General features: G+C 34.4%; 1 protein-coding gene across 5 annotated transcripts in view; it reads left to right on the top strand.

Annotated features, from left to right (window-relative positions):
• The window catches only part of LOC132199222 (aryl hydrocarbon receptor nuclear translocator homolog), a 102380-nt gene that overhangs the window by 56542 nt on the left and 33797 nt on the right, over positions 1–12041 (top strand). For all 5 annotated transcript variants that reach the window (XM_059623790.1, XM_059623791.1, XM_059623788.1 and 2 more), the window contains one exon: positions 7861–7941. In XM_059623790.1, coding sequence (XP_059479773.1) covers positions 7861–7941 — 81 coding nt within the window. The remainder of the gene's footprint in view (positions 1–7860; positions 7942–12041) is intronic.

The raw sequence follows: 12041 nt of genomic DNA, 5'->3' as shown, positions 1-12041 counted from the left end.
GATGATAATGATGGGCTTTATGAAGCGCGAGAGGCGATCTACATAATGCATGAGAGAGCCGCAAGCCAACCAAATTTGCCATTTCCGCCCCCCGTGCACCCACCCAACAACCCCAGAAGCCGCTGATGCTCAACATTACGCCTAAAGGGCTCGCAGATCACTTGACTAATTTTCGAATTCCTGAACATCAATATGCTTCATTCAAATTAAAATTTTTTACATGCAGATTTTCAAATAATAAAAAAAAATTAAAAAAATCATATATCCTCAGTAAAAAGATCATTTATTGCAGTTTATTTCAGTTTTTAGGCTGTTCTATTGATTCTATTTAAATAATATTTAATAATTTCCTTTTCATGCCATTCCGAAATAGACAAAAAGAAAACACTCTTTTGTGTACTTTCCACATTTATTTCATCAGCATCCATAGTTAATTTAAATTTCAAATCCAACTGGTGCCTTTTTGATTGCGAAATAGCCAATACTTATTTTCAAGCCGCTTCATTGTATTATTTTTCAGCATTTGTGGTTGACTTTACTTATATTTATATATATTTATATATATTTTTCTCTCTGCAAATATACAAAACAAAAGGACCCTAAAGAAAAATCATCGACTTGCCTGCAAAATCCTTCTCTCAAACAATGGCTGGCAAAGGTCCTTGGTTTTCCTATGTTTTTTAAACATTCATAGTAATATATGTACACCCGCAGGAGGAGCTGTGAATGAAGAGCTTCGTGCAATATGAAATCAAAGAAACAGAGCGATGAGAGAAAAATAGAGCGAGAGAGAGAGAGAGAGAGAGAGAGAGAGAGAGAGAGAGAGAGAGAGAGAGAGAGAGAGAGAGAGAGAGAGAGAGAGAGAGAGAGAGAGATTCAGCAGCGTTTGATTATTGGCTGGCACGGGTAATGCATTCAAATGAACCCTCCCATATAAAAGTATAAAAGTAGCTTCTGCCAAAATCGGCAACATTGCGCTTCAGAAGAATGCGATTTTTTGTGCAGAAAATATAAAAGTGGCAGAAATAATAATGATAAATACAAATAATATTATTCCGGATGCCGCTTTTATTGGGCATTGTAAACTCGCGGCGCTGCGCACTGTGAAACGAGCGGCCAGCTTGGATAAATGATTTTATTATGCTAGTAATATATGTTTATGTAAAGGAGCAGCCGTGCCATTAAAATACCCCTTGCAGTCAATGAGCCGCGCAGAGAAAATCTTTCTGCTACTCTTTTTTCCCACAGACAATCTTGAAACAGCAAGCCTCATGGGAGCTAAGTAAGAAAGTCAGCCATAAAACGATCAGGTGCTGTTTGCTGGTCGAGCTTAATAAGTGATGACCAGTAATGGCTGAAGGTACTCTTTTAATTCAATTTAACTTTTTTGAATTACGTGCCAAAATCTCGAAAAAAGACAAATCCGCTCAAGGTCTTTGATTGCAATTGGAATAATGATTAAAGGAAAAGTTAACGAAATTATATTTTTCAAGCTGTTAAGACTAAATTTTTAAATATTTTGGAGAGTTGCAAAGTTGCACAAATACCAATTTAGCAGACCTTTGCTTGATACACCTTTTGCTCATTTTTCCGAATTTTTTTTTTTCACTACTTCAGCCTTCAGCAGAATGAACAATTAAAATTCAGCGTAATTATTCAATTCAATGCAAGAAATATGAAATTAGTTCTAAATATTTACAATGATACTTGGAAGTCAATTACTAAATGCAAGCACAGCAAATATTCAATAATTAGAAAACAAAATATCATTGAAGACCTTCATGGTATGATGTAAAAATAAAAATAAAATAAAAAATAAAAAGAGCGTGGACGCAGACGAAATTCCGAGGGCCATTATATTATTCAAAGCAAAAGAAAATGTGCTGCCTCTTGTTCTTTGGCACCAACCCAGGAGCCAATTTCCATTAAAATGTGCTGGCTGTTGATTTGCTTGCGTGCGTTCACCACCGAAATATATTATGTGTGTTGGGAGCAATGCTATAAAATCAAATAAAAATGGAGAATGGGCCGCGCGAGCAGCAGGTATATTATACCATGTGTTTGGTTCCTTCCTCGGAATTAATGCGAGGAGACGCTATACCTTGAACAGAAAATACACAGACCGGTCGGTCCTGGCGCTTTTTTTCTCAGTCAAGACTCCTCACGCGATATGCGCGGGAGCTAACCTTTAGGGATCATGAGAAAAGAGGATCGAGCGATAATATTACAAATAAATATGGTTGTGGGATTAAATAAAGCATAAGAATGCAGAAGAACGGCATGATTACTTATTCATCAGTTCTTTCTCTTTTTCTCTGGTTGGCGCGACGACGTCTGCAGAGAGGTAAAACAAAATGCTTTCTCGAAAATCTGTTTTTGCTCTCGTCTTCAGAGAAAAATGTTGAAAAGGTCGGGAAGGTGTGCGTATAATGTTGTTGTTCGTATTGAATAAATATCGGTGTTCTGGTGCACAATTTTGTGACTCTGTTTTGACAGTATTAGAAAGCATTTTTTAGTGACTTATTCTCACTCCAAAGCACTCCAAAGATTATTTTCGTGCATTTGCTGATCAGATTGATCTATATTTAATGAATATATTTTGTGAATAATTAGAAGTATATACCAAAATGTGAAAAAAAAAACTATAAAATATGAAACTTTTCTAACTGCTAGCCGGTTTGAACTAATATTTTTAAGAAAGCTGATGCAATGATCCCGTGAATTATTATCCTATTTGACTTCATAATTAGAAAACTTGAATAGAAACTTAAGAATCTTTTTCTAGTAGAATTAGACAATTTCAATTTCCATTAATTTTTATAAGTCCGAAGTTAATGAAGTTCAATTTTGCATGTTATGTTTTTACAGTTGTGAAGATGTGAAGCTTGGAAGTAAATTTACGTTGACTGGCATCACAAGACGAAACTTCACTTAAGCGCCCTTTAATTTAGGTCTCCAAGCCGCTTGGTCAAAAAACACGAGAGATGCAAATGATTCGCCTTTTTAATTTAAAAACTGACAGCGAATGACGTCTCGCTTTCTTTCATCTCTCGGCATATGAGTGCGGGCAATTTATTTTAAAATATAATTTTTTCGTGATACGATCCTGCTCGCCGTGCACGCGGTTAGGATTTAACCTCAGCGTCATTGTGCGAAAAGAGGTGTTAAGTTGAAGGGTTTTTAATGCGGAATTACATTAAAATTACACCTTTCAAGCGCGGGTGAAACAAACACGCGCGCTCTGAGGATCCGCCAACTGCGCTATCCAGATTTGATACGCCTAGTTCTGAATTTGAGATACTCGAGCCAAATTATACACATTTCAAAATTCCTACTCGTCAAATTTGCGGTGAAGAGCAATATTTTTTGCTCGAACGATTTTCACATGCAGCTGGGAAAAATTATCCTTATGAAAATAGTGGATAAAATTTAAAATTAAATAAAAAAAAAAATATTTTTTATTATATTCAAAACGCTTTTTTAAAAAGTTAAGTACAACCGGACTTGTCGTTGTAAAAAAATAAAAGCATTTACAAAACTGATCTAAAAGACGACCTGCGATCTGCAAACAAAATACAAGTTATTTAATGTAAAAATTTACTCAATGTGCAGTTGGAAAATTACATTCAAGTGCTGCTGGAAAATCCTGAAATCGGGTGAAGTCACGTTCAAAGTCAGTTATTATGCTTTGCTTTGTTATCTTAATTTCTCTTACAATTAGTAGCGTAAATAAAAAACAAATGTATTAATTGTAACTTGTATCTGCAAACTGTCCATTTGAAGTGTTGATGCCAATTGTTTAAAGTTTAAAACTGACCTCATGGCTCCCACGTGTAAACTTTTCAAATGGAAAAACATGTGGAACGAAACGCGGTCACGCTCTTTCATGTGCTGGATCATCTTCAAATTAACAATATAACTCTCCGGTACCGCTACTTTTTTTGGCAATAATGTGCGAGAAAGGAATAAGTCTCTTGTCCAACCTCACTTCGCTCGCTCTGATCTGTGATCTGTTTTGGGTGCTTTTGCATTGTTGGCCTCTTTGTTAGCGAGGGCGGAGCGAATTGTTCCGCTCCACGAGCCGCGCACCGCTTTTATCAACTGATGGACCTCCAATCCTAAGGTCACGAGAGAGCACTGATCGCCAGGTCAGCGGCCTGAAAAGTTAAAAGGTGTCGTTGCTCGTGATGTTATACATACCCATATTTAATTTTTATAACTTTCTGATTGCTAACAAAATTGACAAGAGTGAAATAAAAATTTGGCTTCTGATTTCATTGTTTAGATTAAATTAGATAAAATAGATTAGATTAGATAAAAGCTTATTGCATAAGACATTTATTTGTATCTCCCATTTGTATTTACAACAATTCATTATTTCTAGGTAAAAAATTATTTTGTCAAAATATCACTATCTCATTAAAGTTAGTGATTGAGGTTGCTCGCGCACCATTAGAAATTTGGCGATAAGACTGAATTCGAATTCCTAATTATGTTGTTTAAAAAATGGTCCAAACTTTCCTACAAAACTGCTTAAGTTAGTAAGATTTAATTTATTAAAATTATTAATTCATCGAATCATTTTCAATCAAGCTATCGATAAAAAAAATTAATATCAAAAAGAATTATATCGTGGTGACGCCTCAAGTCAATAAATATAAATAATAATAATAATCATTTCAATTTTTACTTTCAACTTCAATTGGAATATCCAATGTGTGGGGTCGGTGTTGACTTCCAGTAACATCAGGAAAGCATAAGCACTGAAAATATAAAGACAAAAATAATAATTTATCGTTTGAACTTCTTCCCAATTTCAAATTTTCGCTTTTTTGCGAATAATTCTGTTTACTCCTCATCAGTGATTGTTGAAAGCCGCGGCAGTCAAATTTTACGTCCTGAGACCAACTTTCCGAAAGTGTAAACAAGCATCATTATTTTACGACCGTTTTAACGTCTGCCCAACGACACGAGGGAAAAGAATCCTGCAGTCGCGGCGGTGTCGAAAAAATAAAATATTGAAAATAGCGCTGCAGCACCTGCGAATCGATATAAAAAGAAGAGAAGTACATCCTCCTCAGACCACTTTTAATGAACCATTTGAAAGTAATGCATCTGAACCAGACTTAAGCGCGCAAAAAAAGATGAGAGGCTGGAATTACAACAAACAGCAGCGGGCGCATTCTTGCGAAGGATCGTAAATTACCAAGAGAGAGCGTTTTAGTTCCACTGTTTCAAAATTACCTTTTACTGGTTGTTCTTGATGCAGAGTAAATATTCATATTTTATTATTCTAATTTTTCAAATGCCAATTTTGTGAACAGCTGAAACCGAGTGTGTGTGTTTTTATTATTATTTATTTATTTATTCTCCATTCATACAATGCAAAAAAAAGTACACTGTACAAAAAAAGCGGAATCATGCATCGACATGAAAAAGTACAAGCATACAAAAAAATGCCGAAAATACAGGAGTCGGAAATTTATAATGCTGGAAATACATTAGAATAATGATTACATACACATAAAAAAGAATGTGGGAAAGAATGGAGAAATGGCTTTTCGCTAGCTGTCGGGGTAAACTCGGCACTTCCTCGAGCGGCCACTGATGGTGCAAACAATTAAAATTATTTAGTATGTTTATTGTTTTTTATTTTACTCATGTCTATATTTATTTATTTAAAGTCGATACAGATATAAATTTGAAATGGAAAAAAGAGCCAAAAAGGTTTCGTCACAGCTTTTAATTTGCTAATAAAGCACTTAACAATTTTTTCATCAAAATCTAGATCAAATTTATGTGAAAACGAGATTATGGAGGTAAATTACAAAATAAAATCGTGCTACAGTTTTCGCACTCATTCTGTATTCTCATTCTTTTTGGTTTAAAAATTGAAGTTTTAAAGTGGACTAATCCTCTTTGAATTATTGTTTTTCACGACAAATCAGCCAGGAATAACCCATCTTTTTCATTGAAACTGTGTCAAGACTCTTTTTCACTCCAGATAATAACTTTTCACGGTGGTGGAAATGAAGAAGTCGGGCGTCGGGCTTGTCCTAAGCTCGTCGTAAAAATTTTTTTTTTATAAAAAAAAATAATAAATTTTCTCGGTGGATAAAAAAAATTGAAATTTGGAAATGAGAAGAAAGGGTTTACAACTAGCAGATGTCTGCTAAAACGCCTGCTATCAAAAGAGAGTCGGCCGCCGCGGTAAACCCACACTTTGAATATTTTCTTAAAATATCTTTGTGAATGACATGTTTCAAAAGTCAATGTGTTGATCATTTAATAAAATAAAAATTATTCTGAAATGGAATCTGATCGATATTGAAAAATGTATTTAAAAACTAGATTTTTTTGTAAGACATAATAAAAAAATCGTGCTTCAGTTTGAGATTATTCTCTGCTTCATATTTAACAGAAACTCAATTTATTCCGTTCAAAGTTTTCATTATTCTTGTTCCCTCTTTAGTACAAAAATGTCATTTAATTTTACCATTTCTTTTTTCCACAGTCTCCCTTTGAATCTATTTTTAGCAAGCTGCAAAACGCCCCTGAGGCATTTGTAACAAAAACAAGCTGTGGGAATTGTATCATTACAGCGGCACTGACAGAGCATTTTGTATGCACTTGCACTGTCGACTCGGCTCTTAAATGTGGTGATTATAATCTGGAACAGCAGCAGCAGATGCAGAGAGAAAGAAAAGGCTTGCTGATCACAAGGCGCACAGAGAGCTGCTTCTTCACTTTTCAGCGCAAACACAAGCCGCGGCGTTTTCTCGGAAAGAGACGACTCTTTTCTCTCCTCTCCGTTTGACAATTGCTGGCATCTTTTTTTTATTCATAGAGAAAAGCAAACAAATAAAGACCTGCGCGGAGTGTGGGAAATAATTTGCTCGGCGGCGGATTCCAGCAGGCATACCTCTCTCGCTCTTTAATTAATTCGATTAATCTCGACTCGTGCAATAAATTGTTCATGATCGAACCTTCGCCTCTCTAGTTGTCTTTTGTATGTACCTCGGCGTTTGTTCTCTCTTGGTACGTTTAAGCGGGGCCGCCTCTCGTCGGTGCAATTGCGCTCTGTGCACGCTTCGCATTGCAGACTCAAGGCTGAGGCTGCCCGCTCGTTTTTTTTTGCACATTTTACTTTTCCTCAAAGCTTCACTTAAAACTCTGATTATTTTCAATTTCACTATTCATATTAAATCAAAAGTATTGATATTGAATAGGTCAAACGTTATTGAAATTTTTAAACAATTTTAACAAACTTCCAAGATGAAGTGTTTATCAACTGCATAATATTGTAATACGTATTCGTCTTGTATTCGACCGAATCGCCAATATATGTTCAGAGTATTGTACCACGCCAATAAATAAATAAATAAATAAATAAATAATGGCAATAATAATAATTCGCAAAGTTGGATGTTTCTCTTGATCAATAATTTAAAATTTATCCTCAGTCAAAATCCAAGCCCCACCCCATATGTAATATCATTTAGAATAGAAACTACATCCTTTGATTTTAATTTACAAACTTGTGACTAATGTTCGACTTATCTGAAAATATGTGGATTCAAAAGTCTAATTTAAGTATTATTATTAAAAAAATTTTCAAATGGAAATTCAATTGGGAAATTTTACTTCTATTAAGATCACGATTGGAAAACTTAATTATTTTCCTCCAGTTGAGTATGAATAAGATTTTCCATTTGATAGCATTTACTATTTCCAGCGAATTCAATTTGCATTTCTATAGAGGTTAAATTTTAATTTTTAGGTCTCTAGATTTGAATCATAACTGGAATTAGCAAAAATTAATTTAATTTGAAATTTACAACTTCTCAATTTTGTTCACAGGTCAGATGAAGAAGACGCTAGTGGAAGCAAATACACTCGAATGGAGGAAGAAAGCATTCAGGACAAAGAGCGGTTTGCCAGGTAAGCATCAACTCTCGCGTGACACTCATCCTTTTTAGTCCCTCGTTCTAACTTGGAACCCTCCAAATCTGCTCCGAATATCCGAATACATATCATGTCTAGCTAGCCGGCCGGTCCGAGCGATATTTTAGGTAATTGACAAGAAGTAAAGTGCATAAAACATTGCGCACATACATAAGAATCCACAGTATTTATTTATTTATTTATTCTACATTCGATATATGTACAGTCATAAATACAGAGCTAAAAACTATACATAAAAAGTACAGAAAGAACGCAAGAGCTCGTGGAGTTAAAAAGTATTTATAATAATAATAGTCACATAATTTTGCACCGGGAGTGGCTGCTGCTGGTGCTCTCAAAAACGATTTAAAAGCTTCGCCGCGCGCATTCAATTGGACGTAAATAATACACCCGTTGCGGCAATTTAAGGAGATCTCTGATAGTGGTGGAGTGCGGTTTTATTGGAGCAGTGACTTTGATTTGACAATAAAAATCACTCGTTTTTCACCTGTAGTACACTGCTGAGGGTGATTGCGCCTTTTACAGTATTATGTACGCCCGTGGGCGTTGAAAACATGCTGGGAAATGAAAACACGCCTGCGCCGCGTTTAAATTGTCTGTCCTTTGATTTTGAGAACTAAGCCTAAGATTTTGAAAACTAAGCCTAAGAGAGGCTGCAAAAATCAAATTAAACTAATTTTGTAATTTGTAAAAAATTATCGAAACATGCCTAATTATGTAAAAACTAATTTTAGGAAGACAAATAAGCTTTAGACACCCGCCGTTGTACACCTAGTTGTGTGTTCAATAAATACTCTATCTATCTTTGATTTTGAGAGCATATATATTATTATTATTATTTATTCTTCTCGGTCAATATAAATTATAAAATTAAATCAGATCAATTTTTGGCACTTAACTAAAATAAGAAGTGTTTCAAAACAGAAATTATTTTGTTTTTACAGGACAAAAAAACGTGTGTAAGATAATTTTTTTGCACTTTTTTATGGAAAATTTTGATTGAATTTTATTGTTATTCTGTTGGACAAAAAACATATTAACAGTAGTCTATAGAACATGTCACGTCTAACTTATAAATTTAGAGAAAACGTTGTTTTCACTTAGCACTTGTGTCAGTTTCTGGGTTAATGTCTTTTGATCTTCAGTTTTAACTCGAAGTGAAAAGAAAAACAAACCACTTAAGAAATGAACTCCAATTTTCAGTTTTAAAGAGATTGAAAAATCGATTTCATACTTTCTTTACTAATATTTGTTATTTCAAAAGTTCCATGACACAGTGTGCCAATTTCAAACGCATTTTTGAATACAGACGAGGTTTTAATAACTCTGTTATAGGTAAAAAAAAATTTGCCCAAAATTTCATTTTTTATTTTAAATCCCTGGATAAAAAACTTCTTGATGCAAAAAATTTATAAATTCTACGAGCAAATTTCCGTGCCGCGGCCAATTAACCCTTTTTTTGTACACAAAATTGCGAGCGTGACACGCCCATGATGCGGTGTGTCTCTCCTGCTCTTTGTCATCCACAGCACAGCAGCGTGCACGAACGCACAACTGCGAGAGATTGCCATCACCGTTGCATTGTCTGCGTCGTGTTTGTTTTTTTCGCGGCGCGCACATAAAATTTTTACAATTGTGTGCAGTATGGCCGTTCTGCGCGACATTCATATGCATAAAACAGACATGGCGATTTTCATTATGCGCAAAACAATGAGCTGCATCATTTCGCGTGATGAATAATCTATATGCGTGCAAGCGTGATTGGCCGAGGAAGAAAATAATATAAATGAAAATATCTTTTGTATTGTCCAAAGAAAAAAATGCCTTCATGAATATTTAGCTCATTTTTATTCCGAAATAGTTCCAAACCAATGTTTTATATTATAGCTCGTTGCCTGAGGAGGGAAGTGCCTTATAGATTTTACAAAGTTCTGTTTCACGTCTAGCTTGGTTTGATTTCAATTGAATTTAATTTCATTAATTACTTTTAATAAAATAATTGAAGAAATTATTTTATTTGAATTCTTTCTTTGGGTTGAAACTTGAATTATACAATTTAAATTGGGAAGATGTTTTGTTTGTGTTTGAAGTTAATTTTTTTTTTTTAATTTTAATTTTTACATTCTTTTTGTAATTAAATTGAATTAATTTAATTAATTTAAATTTAAGTAAAATTATTGGTCTCAAGTGAATTATTATTATTATTGATCTTTATTGACGTATGAATATTAATACTAATAATAGTTTCCGAATAAAATTTATGCATGGACACAAAATGTTTAAGCAATCGCACAAAATAACTATTGGCTCAGCACGAATCGCAATTACTTGTGCAATTAAGACATACACATAAATCCGCCCAACAAGCAATTTTTTCATCCCTTTGCAGGTAGCATTTGTGGCAGCAATTTTAAGTGTCGCGATTGTCTTTTTTTCTTCGATAGTGTGGGTTCACGCGGTGGCCGATCTCTTTTTGATGCCAGGCGTTTTAGCAGACCTCTGCTAGTTGTGATACCCTTTCCGCTCATTTTTTCCAATTCAATTTTTTCATGTATGACTAGAGTAGAATAAACAACAATATAATATGATATAAAAATAGCGCCAATATTTTAATTTGTATATTTATCGGAGAAAATTATTATCTCGAATTCGCTCTAATAGACACTGGAAAATAATTATAAGCTTGACAAGCAATTTTGTATATAAAATTTCTCACGCGTCTCATAAGCGTGCACATCTCACGTCTTTACTAAATACTTAGGGTGTTTCCACACAAATTTGCACGCTTCTTCTAAAATAATCGAAAGCAATGATTTACATTAAATTTATTAAAAAGGGGCCTCACTGAACAACCAGGCGTTGGACCAGGCCAGCAACGCTCACTGGCCATTGCACGAACAAGTTGCTTTTGTGTTTCTATATCTTTAATTATTTTGACAGCATAATATGAAGCCTTTGGGAAAAAATGTCTGAGGACACTGAAATAATTTTTGTTTCTTATTGCAATTCCTGAAAATCCATGTTGAATTGATTTAAAATGATATTTCTTGCAGATTTATACTAAATTTTCTAAAAAATTCATTTTACGGCTAATTGTCAATTGTCTTCATAATTGTTACGGAGAAATTATTATTATTATTATTATTATTAGATTAGATTAGATTAGATCAAAATTTATTGCATTAGACATATATAGTACATCTCCAATTTGCCTTTACAACAGGTCATTATAATAATAATAATTAGGTTTTATCAATCAACTAAATACAACATCAAGTGAATGAGGGAGCTCGCACGCCATTAGTTATTCGGCGGGGGTGGGCAAGCCTTTGACTAACCCTCCTCAAATACTGCAGGGGAAAACCACCCCCGAAAACCCTGCAGCTGAGTCTCAATCTTCCAAGTTTAATCATTCAAATTTACATCTCCAATATTCATTCATATCATAGAATTGACACTTCAGCATTACATATTTGACACTTTTAACAAAGTTGCCATAGTCAGCTATTTCTTTCAATACATTGGGTAATTTGTTATATACTCGTGCTATCATTATCTCAGGACTTTCATTCACACAATTTAGTGAGCTTGGCCTTACAAATAAATCTGTTTCAACATATGCAGTAGCACGCGTAGTTCGCACTACAACACCTGGAACATCACGATTCATTTTAAACTTTTCAGGAAATTTGCGCACAAACTTAACACACTCCAAAATATATAATGAATAGACTGTAAGAACTCCAAATTTCACAAATAGTGGTCTACATGAGTCAAGTGCCGAATTACTTCTCCAATATTGAACGCCAGCCATCGCTCTTATTACTCTTTTCTGCGCAAGAAAAACATCTTTCATATGTGTAGATCCACCCCAGATTACAATCGAGTATAGAATTCGGCTAGCCGCATATGCATGATAGGCTTGGACCAAAGTCGATTCTAGAACTTTTTCTCGTAACATGATAAATAAATACGTAACACTACGCAACTTAGTAACCACTTCGCTGCACTGTTTATTCCAATTCATTGTATCTGTTAACGTTACTCCTAGAAGGCGACTACTGTTCACCACAGAC

This window comes from Neocloeon triangulifer, unplaced genomic scaffold (assembly GCF_031216515.1).
Source record: "Neocloeon triangulifer isolate White Clay Creek 2 clone unplaced genomic scaffold, ASM3121651v1 ptg000013l, whole genome shotgun sequence".
NCBI classification, from domain to species: Eukaryota; Metazoa; Arthropoda; class Insecta; order Ephemeroptera; family Baetidae; genus Neocloeon; species Neocloeon triangulifer.
The sequence above is the reverse complement of the archived record's forward strand: the minus strand, read 5'-3'. Positions and strand labels throughout refer to the sequence as shown.